This window comes from Crassostrea angulata, chromosome 6, assembly GCF_025612915.1.
Source record: "Crassostrea angulata isolate pt1a10 chromosome 6, ASM2561291v2, whole genome shotgun sequence".
NCBI classification, from domain to species: domain Eukaryota; kingdom Metazoa; phylum Mollusca; class Bivalvia; order Ostreida; family Ostreidae; genus Magallana; species Magallana angulata.
Genome location: NC_069116.1, coordinates 13,953,973 through 13,969,164, shown reverse-complemented (window position 1 = coordinate 13,969,164; position 15,192 = coordinate 13,953,973). Strand labels below are relative to the sequence as shown.

The 15,192-nt window shown below is 35.8% G+C and overlaps 1 protein-coding gene across 7 annotated transcripts in view; it reads right to left on the bottom strand.

Annotated features, from left to right (window-relative positions):
* Positions 1-15,192, bottom strand: part of LOC128189706 (arginine-glutamic acid dipeptide repeats protein-like) — a 67,478-nt gene that overhangs the window by 7,001 nt on the left and 45,285 nt on the right. For all 7 annotated transcript variants that reach the window (XM_052861422.1, XM_052861424.1, XM_052861423.1 and 4 more), the window contains 4 exons: positions 14,107-14,187; positions 5,055-5,184; positions 2,606-2,704; positions 724-920 (listed from right to left, as the gene is read on the bottom strand). In XM_052861422.1, coding sequence (XP_052717382.1) covers positions 724-920; positions 2,606-2,704; positions 5,055-5,184; positions 14,107-14,187 — 507 coding nt within the window. The remainder of the gene's footprint in view (positions 1-723; positions 921-2,605; positions 2,705-5,054; positions 5,185-14,106; positions 14,188-15,192) is intronic.

Genomic DNA, 15,192 nt, shown 5'->3' with positions numbered 1-15,192 from the left:
TGTGTATTTTTTTTTCAGAATTGAGAAAAATTTGTCTATTAGACAGCCAAGAGCACTGACACTTCTCTTATACCAGAACATAGCAAAGAGAAAATGTGATAATATTCAATTCATGCAATACTCATTCAAAAGTTAAAAATCTCTGTGATATCTTTACTAAAAATGTATTTTCACCACAGAATCATCCTTTGATGATTTTTTGACCAGATTCATTTATCATGCTATGCTTAAAAAAAACCTGGAGAAAGATTCCAAAATATACAAAATCAAAATGAAGATAAACTTTAATATATTTTAGTTTTGACATCCAAACTGAGTTTTTTCTTTCAAGTTTATCTTGGAACATAAAAATCTGACCAAAAAATAAATGTGAGTAAGATTACGCCTTTCAATCAGATTGAATCCTTGAATTTACAAATAACAACAAGTATTAATCAATCCATCCATTATGATCACATTAACATTGTTGAATGACCTTGAACTTTATAGGTCATTAACACTGCATGACCTTGAGGATCATTGAAAATGGTTCAGAGTGGTAGAAAGTTAAAGAGCTTATGTAGCCAAAGCAATACGAGGAGAAACAAAGGAAACAAAAATAATATACATGTTAATATACATGCATCTTAATCTGAACTAAATCTGTACATAAAAATCCCAATTAACCTCAAAGTTTTGATATAAACAACAGAAGTCAATCAAATCTAAAGGAACTGTGCTTACTGTTTCTCTTGATTGCCGTGTTCGCATATTGTGACGACCTCCCAAAGCATCCGGGTCCTCTTTGACAGGCTTAAAGAGGAAGGGTGGATCTTCTGGGCTGTCTAGGGGGCGCTCTTCTCCGTGCCGCTTGTAATAAAGGCGACACTGGGTGCAGCGGAGGCTTTTGTCTTTTCCAGCATGGTGCCAATCTTTGGAATCTGAAATCACAACAACCCTTGTCCTACAGAAACTGCACAACAAATCTTTTTTAACATTAAATAAAAAATCCATTGATAGCTCTTGACATATGCTTCAAAAGCTTTTACGCCAAAAATGCATTCCTGTGCAGAAAACGATCATAAATATCATATCTATTTAAATGAAAAAGAGGAGAGAGAGATATAGTTTTATTAACGCTTCTCTGAAGTCAAACCATCATGGAAATTGATAGCTGATCCAGGGTATCATTAGAGGTTTATTTACCTTAATACTAGCAGAATCCATAAGAATTGATATGCCAACATTAATGTGCAGAAAATCTTGCAACAGTCTACCACACACATGGGGAAAGGCAAAGCAGAAATAAAAGTCAACATCAACTGTCTTTAATACCTCCATCTCTGCTACACTAACTCTTTATAGGCCTTGCACCTCGTGGATCACATAAAACAAGGCACACCAACATCACAAGATGCTTTTGTGATGGTAATTTCTGTGCAATAAAGACTACTTCATTTGATCTGTTCTCTATCTAAGCCCATGCTATCAGTCAGCTCAAAATCATTAATACCAAGTTAAGAGTTTAAATTCCTAGTAAAAACTGTCTGTTATCAATTTCCTTCATGTGTGTAATCAGTTAGTTTTCGCTTGAGGTGCGACAAAGCTTCAATCAGTTCCACCTCCGTGAATTTGCTGACAACTGACAGATTAAGTGTAAAAATAACACTATCCCAGCATGCACTCCAACCACTAAAGAGCGGGGTGTAGAAGGGTTCTAACCGGTGTGTTTACGAACCCCACGGAGGAAAAATGACATTCAGACAGAAATCCAGTGGTTCTTTACTTGGGATGGTGTGTCCCCAGGAAATGAAAAATTATATTAAAAGCATGAAATGTAAACAGCCTCAACAGTCATCCCCTTGTTTGCGATGGCTCTCCCGGCTACCTGTCCCAGTATTTGAATGTAACCCCTGGCATTTCATTCATCACTCATCTCGAAAACACATATCCCACAGGTCATTCTGAGCTGGGGAGGGTAAATCCCTTTTGTTGCATACCTGGAGGTATTCTATTGATTTGGGATTCTAATGGTGGACCTGCACACCTGTTCTAACATACAAGGGCACATTTCTGACAGTGATTCCAGCGTTAAGCTGGTTTTGATTTCTGCCTTTGTTTTCTTCCACGTAGGTATGGAAAATGATGGGAGTTTTTCTCCTGTGTAAAATGAGATGTTACCAGAGAGAGACCACATTCGGAATCACACCTGCACATTGAGGGAGATGTTTCCCTACTGGGACAAACATAGTTAGAGTGACCTTACAAACTATTTCATGTTTAGTATCTCCTATTTATGAGCCAAAGATCAATTTACATTGTGGGCATGCTGGCAAAACAACTAACAGTGTGCACCTGTTATGATATAAATATCTGTTAGAAACCCTAGGTGCACTGTCCTACATAATACATAGACTAACAATAGAAAACACCACACACCTACTCCTATCTTCTTTTGAATAGCGTTTTTGGGCAACTCTTTGATTAAATTATTCAATTTGTACTTCATAAACTAGCTCCATCATCTTTCTATATAGCTACAAAAATAAAACCCTGTATGCAAGCACATTTGTAAGTACAGCCATCAAGACTGACTTCATGAGATACTTATGTACTTATTTTTTACCTGTAGTTAGGCAGTGTCTACATGTGTATCTGGCCAGGTCTCGACTTCCTCCACTGTCATCCGAATCATCCGAGCACTCACTGGCTGAACTCTGCTCCACTACAAAACACAAAATGTCTCAAAATTAACATGCATCGAAAACTTGAAAGTGTTAAATGTTTCACTCATAAAATGAGTTCATTCTTGTTTAGCTCTTCAATTAATTAACTATTTACTTATTCTATGGACTAGAGAGAATAAATTAAGAGGCCTTCAGAAAAAGCCATTTTTATACAGCTCTGCTGTTTTTCAGGTTTGTTCACTGTATAATTCAGCTGCTCTTTTCACATAGCCCTCAGAGATCTCTACAGACAACTGTGATAGCAGATCTTTCTTAGATCCAATGGACAAGACGTGAAATAGGCATTTTGATACGTGATAGATGTTGGCAATTTTATTCCCTAAGTACGCCAGATATATAAATTATTAAAACAATACACTTACAACAAATTATAAAGTATCCTTTGATCAATACAGCATTTACTGGAATATCAGAAATTACCCTTTGCGCCAATTTACCAGCGGCACTAGCAGAAAGGAAGGCATCAAAAACAGGGGGTTGTTCTGAAGATTGGGCTTTTTACCTCGCACATCAGTAAAGATATCGCGATAATTATGATGCATTAGGTGTTTCGTCTGATTGGTGTAGCATTGCTTAATAAATGCAGCAGCTTTGAGAGGAGCTGTTATGTGATACACCAGCAAATCAATACCGTAATGAATTACCACATAGCTTACTTTGATGCACATATCACACAGACTAACAACTTTCAACGCAGAGTACAAAAAAGAATTCAATTATTTCACCCAGCGCCGCATACTGCGTGCTTTGGCAGAGTTATCATCAGAGTTTGAACAATGGTGAGAGGACAGCACTGGGATTATACTAGGAATATGATAATGTATCTTGCCTTGAAATTAAGCTGAATAGCCATATCATCCTCTTGTCAAAATCTTCTTATTTAACAGAAAATAAAAAACAATTTTTTTTTTTGAATTTGTGGGGGTATGTGATCATTAATATCTGAAGCAACCCTCTCCTTGTCAAGGAGGGATCTAGTTTCATAGGGTGTTATTCCACACTGCACTTGTACAGATTTATATCCATATTTGTATACAATGAAAGAAATTGGATATCTTGATTACAAAGCAATCCCTCTGTAAGCAGGTAAAGTTTCTGTCTCACAAAAACCTTTGAGCCGTCACTAGACATTTATGCTCTTGTGGGCTTGTACCTAGGGCTTTGGCGCGAGACCTTATACCCATCATGCATTGCATCAGTTGCTTTTAAACCTTATCTTTAGCAATAACACAGGATTCCATGTGAAACAGCTGCATAATACAGTATTTCCACAACACGCAACACATCTGTTGTTACATTTCAACATTAAACAATATGTTCAAAACTTGTATTATAATTGAGGATGGAAAAAAGAAAAATCCCACTGAGAATCCCATAGTATCACCAGGACCTGACATGCATAATTCACAAGAGCTCAGGCTCTTCCTGTGGGGTATTTCTACATTAAAGTCAGATCTTCCTCCTCTAGAAAGTGGTTATGAATTTACAAAGTACTGTGGCTCTTGTGAAAAATGTTAGGCGATATTAATGGCACAGTGTGTAAAATGATGAGTATCAAAATCTCTAGTACTTGTACTTCAAAAAGACCACTTTCAAAGTTACTTCTAAAAACTATGCACTCATTTCTCCATCCTGTGCTTGTGTTTGTAAGTGAGATACCAGTACTTTACTGAATTCATTTCATATAATAGGGCTTATTCTTACAGATAGTCATTTTTTTTAAAAGCAATTGCATTTGTGTTATTTGATTTTAAATATAAATCCCGCCCTGTGTAATCCCTTTTTTTTCCCCAATACCATTACTTTACAACATTCACTGTGGCAATAGTTTTAAGCTTTTCCATTTCGTCCGGTATGCTTATAAAATCCTGGGTTTTTTTTCTGCTTGAAATCATAATTAAAACTTTATCCAAAAATTACACTGCAATATTTTTTTCTAGATGCTAAAAAATTCTAAAAATATCTAAATGTTACTGTTAGAATACAATCAAAATCTAAGTGGAATGGAAGTTCGAGCCACAGATTCTTATGTATTTGACCCTGAACATCTTGAATCATAGGATAATCCCATTATTTGCTTGGTCCCACCATGTTCAATATAAAGAGGTTTGATTGTATTGGCCACAGTATCTCACAGAACCAGCCAGTATAATTATATTCAGTTCTCATGTACATGCTGTCACAGAGGACAGGGTGGGGATGGGAATTCATTTCCTGTTATTTATAGAGAAAGGGGATCTACTGATAAGGAGAACTCTCGTAATAATGTGTGGCCCTACTTCCTGTTCCGTATCGACGACTGTGTACTAGCGGTGACGGTGTACTTACCCCCGCTGGATGGTGGTCGGGTGGACCGGGTGTTACGTTTGTACGGGGGCCGCCTGTGACGTCGGTGAGGTCTATTGCTGGCAGCTGCTGGGGTCTTCTTCCAGAAATAGTAGTACTCAATCAGCTCTCCCTGAAAATACACAAACTCTAATCATTAGCTACAGGACCACAGAACCAAGGCTCGAATTAGCCTCTCTTGTCATTCTCTGCCAACTATCTGTGGATAAAGCAAAGTAACAATTCTGCATGAAAACACATATACTGTTCAAAAGCATTCCCTGAAGCACGGTTTCCAAAAGAATAAAGGTTTATACTGTGGTCCAAGCTAAAGAATATTTGATAGGGTAAAAAGACACAAAACGTCTTATAGGGGAAGAAGAGCGGTCCATAAAGAGCATTGGTTTAGCGGCCATAAAACAAGAACCACAACTGATAAATGAAAATAATGTGACACCCATCTCCCTGGAATAATGCTTAGCAGGCACCTGTTATAATCAGACATGGACATCTACGTATAATTTATATAGCTTTTATCTGATTTATATGTACATTTGTCCAGAATATTCAGGTTGATGCTCTTAACACCTGCTTAAGTGCAGCACCACTGCTTACACCATACTGGCCTGTATATAAATACATGTAAGGGTGTTTGCATCAATGTAAAAATAATCTATGTGTGGTCTTGCTGTAATCCCACGAGATATTACATTCTGTAAAACATAATAACTATTATTTGGGGCAAAAATATGAAAGTTATCTTTATGCATATACAATATTAGAAGGAGAAATGAAATTAAAAACTTGGAGCATCATTTTATGATAGATTTTATGACTGAGAGGGCTTTCATGACATCAGCAATCAATAGTTACTGATGGAAAGCCATAGCTTGCCTCCTCTTTTCTCCCAAATTGTCTGTGATATAAAAGGAAATCAGAAAACCTTTACTTTAATCTTTGATCAAAATCAAAACAGATGAAATTTTTATTGTGTACATGGCATTTATGCATATATGCATGGCCCCAGCAGAATTGTGGAAATTGAGACAAAAAAGAAAGGATAATCAGTTATGTTTGATAATGTTATGTTACAAGTTTTTAAACCCTTTCTACATTTTATGGGGGTTTTCTTTTTGAAATGGTGATTTTCAGTGAAATTAAATGTAATATGTTTCAAATGAACTGGTCATTCAAGTGCATCTGATACAAAAAGTTCCTTCAGACAAAGTTTAATATCATACAAAACACTGTGTGTGCCAGTTTTCTTTCCATTTGAATCTTGCAATTATACTCAATCATTTCAACAATTTCCTAACAAAATAAATGTCTTCCTTTTATGCCCACCCCTTTACATTGTGTACACTAGATCAGTACTGCATGTGTTGGATTTATTGTGCCCCACATGTCCAGGGTAGTTTGGTAGTGAAGTGAGCAGACAATCTTTGATAACGATCTACCCAACATGGACGCTGGAGGAATTCCTTGGCAATAGGAGGAGGGGGTTCTAGATCTCCAGACATATAACCTGCTCTGTCTTCATCATCAGGAGCATACTGCTGACTTTAATGACCCGGCAAATTGCTACTGTTTCACCTATTAATCAGTGTTTAATTAGGACGGCCACTAATAAAATAGACCCTTATGAAAGAGAAGGGGCTGACAACTTCGGGGTGAAAGATCTTTAGTATAGTTAATGGTCTTATTGAAGAACCAATCAAGAAAAAAAATTATTCGTATTTAGATAAAGTACTGAAGACATTGTAACTTGTTCCTTTTTATGTGTATAAAGTAGCAATATTAACCAATGTTTATTGTGTTGAAATGGCCAAAATTCTGTATGCAGTAGTATAACAGGAATAATCAAAAGATTCATAGAATTAAGTGCATGTGTTTTTGATGGAATTCAGAAATGCTTATTTCAGAAATGGGAATGAGTTATACTCTGATGATAAAATGTCACCGAATCATAACAAATATACGTAAACTCTCACATAAATAGGCTCATACATGACATATTGGCCGTCACATTATGTGTCAACAACTAAACGCAATAATCACCCAGTAACCCAACATAATCAACACTACATAACTCTGCACTTAATTAACATATACTCTTTCCACATACAGGAAACATTCACACTATATAGTTCCTATCATAAAGTTTCTATCATCAATTGCCATTAGAACTCTCCCAGTTTTCTTGCATGAGTTTTGTGGACATGCCATTACAGATTGAGTCATATTTTAGACAATGTAAAATCTAGCAAAAAAGGAAAAATCTGTTAATATATCCTTCAATTAGTTTGTAATTAAAATTCATCCTCAAATAAACAAAACAAAAATGAAATCATCTCCGATAGCACTACCACCCACTTAACAGTGCTCCTTCATCATACCTGTACAAGCGAACCTTTAAAAACATGCAATAAAACATTTAATGGATCTGTCAAATTCCTTTTTTCTCTGATCATATTGTGTTACATTGTGTGCTCCTGGCCACAAAATGACAGATGACTAGAATACAATTCTCAGTAAGAAAAATTTAACATCATTCTGGCTAGTCTTAACAACACAAGTCATAGTTCGTCTGCTTCGTGTTTGTAATGTAGCCTCTTTGTGGATTTCAGGCTTTACATGTTACTTCTGTATGTCACAGAACAATTCTATGAGATTCTTACAGAAAATTCATACAACTTCATTAATACTTACATTTGCAATCAGTGTTGCACATTTAAATGCCTCAAAACAATGTATAACAAGCTAAAACACACACCAAGTGGACGTCAAGCACAAAATCCAATATGGCTGCCTCCTTGTGCTAGCGGAGCCTCCGTTTAAACATTCAGCCGACTAGGAGAAAGGAAAGCTATTAACTGTGTATAAAAGACCAAGTTTTCTACAGCACAGCCTGTATTTAACTTCTCTATGCAGAGGAACGTTTTGTCAACTACTTTGAGGTGACGCTAAGATTGTATGGTCTTTAATCTTATTAGTAATAAGTGAAGATATTTATACAGACACTTTGAAGATCACAATCATTGCTATTGAGCTTTTTATCAAGTTAATATTTGTTTGTGTAGATATTATGTTAGTATTTGTATTGTTGCAGGGATAATTGGAGGCCTGTTTGTGTGGATTTTACCCACCCATACCACAAATAGGATCACATGTGTGTACATGGTGTAATATATCTTTAATCAAATATGATTTTAATGTAACATTGTTCTTTTTTGCCTTGTGAGAGAGCTGTCATATTTGACAAACAAGTGATATTAGCCATTTTACAATAAATCATGGTATTTGTTTCTATTTCATTAAACACATAATTTTAGTAGCGACTAGAGAGTGTAAAGTATTTAGAATTACATTGCATAAAATAAGAAAGTATCTTTTTTCTTTAGAGGATCAACAATGACGTACAATCTAAGTCTCCACTGAATGCACCAGCACCTAGCTCTCAGGGCAAAGTCTGATTACAGGAGAACGCTTATAAATATTTTGAATTAGATTGTTCTGGCAATATTGTTCTGCATTATATGAAATAAATGTTATCTGAAAAGAGTATCTTGATGATGAGAAATCTATTTTCCAGCAGTTTAAGGACAGTATCACACACCTATACATGCCTAACCTAAAGTTTCATTACTTAACCCCTGAATATTTTTTCCATCCCTTAAGAGAAAAACAGAAGACAACCTCTTAGCATCTAGACAATCATTCAATAAATTTTTCCCTTTACAATCCAATTGTCTTGCAAAATTTATAAGTGGGGGGTAAAAATAATTGGTAAAATATCAAAAAAGAAAAGAATTTAATATCTTCAAAAGGTCTGTGCATCAAATCCATTGATCTTCACAGACTTTATGAAGGAGGAGTTGGGAGCAAAGTTCATCTCAAAATAAAATAAAGGAAGTAACTCTTGATTGGCTGATAACCCTTATCCACCAAAGAGTTACCCTCCCTGCCGGTTTTGAAGTGTAAATCTGATGCAATTTCAAATCATCTAAAAGTACCTTGCTGATGTAAGAATACAACAAAAACACAGGCTATATAGGCAATAATGAAAGAGTTGGATCTCATGAGCTACATGTGCGTTGGCACCCTTTCCTATTTCCTGTTTCCCTATGACAGTCACCTACAGCTACCACAGGTCTATAATTAGACAGGACCGCCAACCCTTAACCTCTCTACTGTCACCTTCCTCTATTCAGACAAGCCCCAGGAAATGTCTCCCAATTTCTGGTGCATCATTCCTCCTCTCTAATTTGTATTATACAGTTCAACTAGAAAACAGTGTCCAATGAAGCATGAAGGAACAGATGAGGATTTTGATTCTAACGAACACACAAAACCACACAGCTGGTGTTGACAATATTCATGGAGAAAATTTGTTGTTGATTTTTTAGTTTGTGCATAATAAACTACCCAAAAATTAAATCAACTTTTGTTCCAGCCTTTGGGGGTCATTACAATAGTGCAATATGTTTGTTTGAATAAGAATAGCTGCACGTGCTGCATGCATGCAGGTGCTTGCATCATGCAGAAGTGGCGTATCCCTTGACAGGTAAAGGAAGCTGCTGTGCAGCAGAACTTAATCATTACATCCACTACGGATCTGGATAGACAGCTCAACCAGGCTGAAACCAGCACAAAGAGGCTATGTCATTTTTGTAATTTTCCCCGAATGTACAACAAATTGAGACAGGAAAGTTTTATTGATTATGTTAATTCCGTTTTCCAACTCCACGCAAATTAAGTCCAAACCACAGCACACTATAGGGCTGGAGTGAAAAGTGACAGGCCGGCTTCATAACTTCTCGTTCTTGAATTGAGGAGCAATAAATTTCAGTGGGGTGGATTGCAGATAGAAATAGATGATCCCATATAATCATCCGTTTATTTGCCGTCTTTTCTCTCTTCCACAAAAGGAAGCCCTCCATAATGGTTTAATAACAGAGGCCACAGAAAGCTGAAGCCATCTTTGCTGTCTGCACACTCGATTCGCTAGGATTGAGCTTCCATGTCGCGCTGTATAAATTCAGCTCATGTCTCAAACAGTATTTACGAGTAGCTTGATCATACAAAGAGAGACATTGATTTTTAGGTCTGTCAATTATTATCTTCCGTTTAACTACTTTCTCATTACCTGATTTTATTACAAAAACATCACATTAGCTGTTTGTTGATAAATTACATAAAAACAATAACTGATGAATTACTTTAATAGCACTTTCATGTTCCCCAATGATTTCAGCCCCCTACATCATGCTAAAGTACTATGATGCTGTTCCCTTTGTTAGCTCATAAACCCTACAGGAAAGTAGGTAATTTGTCATAAGTTAAGTACTACAATTAATTATTTGCATTATTCCCCTAACAGGTAGGTGTAATATTATAATTAATAAAGACGACTCGCTATGACATATATCATATAACTTGCCGCATGATGTTAAATAAATGTCCTACAGAGAGAATCTTGTCATATTGTATTCCCATTAGATATACACATATATAACTCTTGTCATACTGATAACAAAGCAAGCATTTTTTTGGTCAGAGGAATGGAAATGCCATTCTTCTGAAGGGTAATGGCATTAAAATTAAAATTAACATTAAAATACGAGGTACTTAATCCTTGTCTGAATAGCCCTGTCTTTTTTAGACCTTTATGTTTTTAAAAAGACTGAAAGGTGATTTGCACATGCACTAAATGCGTCATAGGTAATTGAGAGTACTTTACCTAGTAACTAAAAACTAGTAAACTTGTAAAATTATCTATTCAAAGAGAATTAAAATTTATTTTCAAATTTTTCCTCGGATTTATTTTGAACAAACAACATTAGGTATGCTTAATAGCATGCAGTACCATTTTTTTATACTGTCACTAAAAACACAATCTACATGCATTTAACATATGTAAAAACAAGGTTAAAACATAAATGAGCATAAATTCATATCAATTACAGTTATTTTGTGCATGATGCTATTTTATGTAAATTATACAAGCGTATGAAAATGGTAATGAAAGACATTTCCAATGGCAGATATACTGCTGGGGTGTTCGTTGAATATCTTTATAAAATAACATGACAAAATATTAGATATAGATTTTAAGCCTTGATAAAAGAGGTTTCTGATGTTATGGTGTGACATCACTTGATACTGAAGCTTTAAACAGCGGTAGTCTTAAGATAAACTAGGAATCCAAGCCTGCTGAATGCTTCTGAATGATGAAAACCTAATGGATCTCACAGGTTACCTCCTGCCCGCAAACAGATTTCACAACCCCACACAGTGTGCCTATGACAAAGCTATGCATGTTGTGGACAGAACTAGTGCAAGTCTTTTAAATTCCTCACACAAAGTCTCTGCAGTATGGGAAATGACAAGGATTTAGATAAGGAAATAATGAAATAGCTGGACCTCACTACCCAGACAACCGGATAGATTTAAGCAAGAGATATTGATTGATTTTACACTGACAACAAATCTCTTTCCAATCAGAATAGTATATCTGGCAGTAGAGCCAATCCACACAAGATGGATAGATTTGTATGAAGAACCCCGATATTTTAACAAGAATCTAACCAAGCTAAGACTTTTGATAGTGGTAACAGTACTCAAAGATAACGGTATTACCTGTAAACGACTTGTCAACTGAAATACTTGTGATAACCCTCACCCAGTAAATAAGATTATCTAGTGTGTGTGGGGACGGCCCTGTGTTAGTTCATGCCTCACTATGAGATTGTTTACACAGTTTTAGAGCATTCTGTGCCTCTCTGTGTTAGACTTTGTCAACCTAGAGTTGTGCCCCTTACTCCAAGACTTGTCAAACTTTCTGCTGCCAGCTCTTACTTTTCTCACTTTTTGCAAGAAACTTGGGCCAATTGGATCAATAATAATGAAAAGAACAGAACAGTTGCTGATGTAGAAAGTTTCAGGTATACAATTGAAAACCACTGTAAGGTGATTGTGAAAACAAAGAGAAATTCATACAAGTATAGTGTCAGTGTTTTTAAAAAGCCCGACGTAAACTACAAAACAAACATAAATTGATCAGAGAAGACACTGATTTAAGGGGTAAGAGCCATGTCACTGCCAACATTTCTCAAAAGCTTTTCTTCAGGAATTCAATCAGCAAATAATCTCCATATAAAAATAATTCATTTCAACTCTGACTACCAATATACATTCAAGTTAAAGGCTTTCTGTCGACTTATTATTAAAAGACCTTTTCCTGGGCTCTGTCACTTCATAGGGCTCAGTTTGCATATGTAGTCTCCTATTGATCCATTACTTCTGCATGTTTAGCAAATAAGATCAGAGCTGGCTGTAATTCTGTCATAATTGTTAGCATTAAAATTTCCAATAAAGGGTGTCAGTCAAGCGTTTACTTCATAACATGTCCACAATGGTAAACCTGAATTGTAAGTCATAAAACGGGAGGAAAGGTGAAGATATGACTGTAACAGAAGACGCCTTAAAACACAGCAATGACAATTCCTCGATTCCGGCCAAGATAAATACTTCTTTCAGCCCGTGTATGACAGATTATCCAAATGACCCCAACGTAACTTCCCATGATAACTGCGACCTTAATAAATGCTCTAGGAGATTTCTTAACAAAAGATTGCCTGATCACAACAACTTAAAATGACATTTCTCTCTTCCTCTGGATTGCAAGACTTAACAGACCAGTCACAGAAATCATAAATCAAACCCCAGAATTGATATCTTTCATACAACTAGTCCTAGCCAACAAAAAGCAACAAGATGACTACTTCAAACACCAATATATTTCACACAAAAAGAATTCCCCCCAAAATACAAAGTCTGCTTTGGTGAATATCCATACAGGATATGAAAGAGAATTACCTGTGGCTTTGATTTCCCTATTCAACACAACATGTGTGTGGAATGAGATGGCAAACAGCTGCACAATATGGTCGCAAGTTCAATTTGTAAAAGTGAACTTCATACATATTTAACAAGTTGATATATTTGTATACCGGCATGTTGAAGCAATTACCCCTGGGTTGCTGAACATGGAGATTGGTAGGAGATGCAGAAATAATCCATTACATTTATTTTGTTCTGAGCTGTTCAACTTTCAATTATTGTTACAGTCTGGGTGGTTACCAATCTCAGAAAGAGGCAGATAACGATCGTAGAGAGAAAATCATACACCCATAATGCAATGAAAAATTTGCCAGTCTCATTATAGAAACATCAAAATTTCATATGTTAACAAAACCTGAAATGAGCAAACTAGGGTAATCCTTTAAAGATATTAAAAACAATCTCATAAAACAGCAATAACTTGACTAAGTTTACATTAATGTATTTCAACAGCCATTGATCTCTTTGAATACCTCATAAATATTCATTCGATGTTTTAACTGTTAATTTGGTCCCTGTGTAAAGAAATCATCTATGCTGACTTTACACATAAGGAATATGTGAAGCCCATCGTATTAAATATACATAGAGTCATTACCAATAAACAGATGAACACTTTCCCCCCTACAGAAACAGATAAACCCAACCAATTCATTATTGGATGTCCCATATCCAAGAAAATCAGGGAACCGCTATGAAATATTCAACATTTTCTCCCACTATGCAATTTCATAGTGAAACATTTTGCAGAGCTTCACTGGCTGTATTGGATGTACGAGTTCATTAGCTTCAGCCATTAGTGTGACAAATGAAGTCTGGTTATCACTGTTAGAAGGAACAAGTTTGTGAGATGGCCAATTTGTTACATGGTATTGAAGTTTTTAAGGCTTGCTGGATAAATCAGTATGGTATCATGTACACATGTCACACCATTCACATATAACTTTATTCTTTGTCCCAGCCTTACCCTAGTCAATGAAACCAACTAAATCTATTACGTGGGATCTGATGTTCACATGTTTTTGCATATCGATGTTGTGTCAATTTGTAACAGTTTGTAGGGGTAAATTCAATGGGCAAAATCTTATTCATACCTCTATTGAGATATTCAAATTAGTGTCTATCATTGAAAAAAAAAACAAAAAAAACTCACCGTTTCTTTAGCTGGCAATAGCTCTTTTCGAATCTTGAAAAAGTCTTTTCCATACGTTCGTAGACCTTTCACAAAACGTTTCTACAACAGAAAAGAACCGGGTAAAAAAGTGTAAAACATACTTTGACAGATTATGAAATCTACATATATATAGGCTATACATGTTATAGGTGGTGAAAACTCTTCTTTTTGTGTGTTTATTATGTTGCACACATTACTAATGCGCTGTCCAAAACCTGTTAAACCACAGCTAAAGGTGAGAACAAACCAGCTGATAGTTTTTCATCTGGGAGCATGTGTTTCCATGTAACCAATGCATTGCATTTTTATTCTGCATACATTTGGTTACGGCTAAGTGTCTAAAGTACCAAGTTATCGAGACTGATATTGAGACCGTCCCTCAGGTAGACATATCTCTACACCTGTCAAGCCTTCCACACAGGTATATCTTCACCAGGTATGCCAGAAAAATCGCAGAAACAGTATGCTGTTACAGGGCAAGGCATGCATTAATGTGTACAAATTATCTTGCCTTTACTAAACATTGCATCAACCAATAGGCAATGTTATAGAAAACACTAAACATCTTCTATCAACATACAAAACTTGTTCCAAACATTCACCCAACCGGCTTTTGATAAGTCACTTCTAATGACTTGATTTAACTAAAGGACCAAACCAACATCAAGTGTCCTAAAACTTGTTAATCCTTATTTATAGCTATTAAACACCAAACTGTCTGGCAAGCTATTATCCTATATGGAGCAGGGTATACACAGATTACGTGGCTTAAATCTTAGGAATTACGCCTCAGGAAATCAAACCCATGCTGTGTTGCCTCAAAAAATCACTCAAACACATTAATCCCCAAAGACCTTGAAATAATCCACTACATTGAAGAATAAAAAAAATTAACTTTAAATTAAGTCCTAATTTGGGCATTTTTTTCTTCTTCCTTGCATACAAAATGGTTATCCCAAGACAATTTCTTTATGACAAAACCTATCAGGTAATAATTTTTTGGGCCATTTATGAATTGATACCTGGACCTTGGAATGTTGAGCTAGCGAAATAAGCATATTTTGT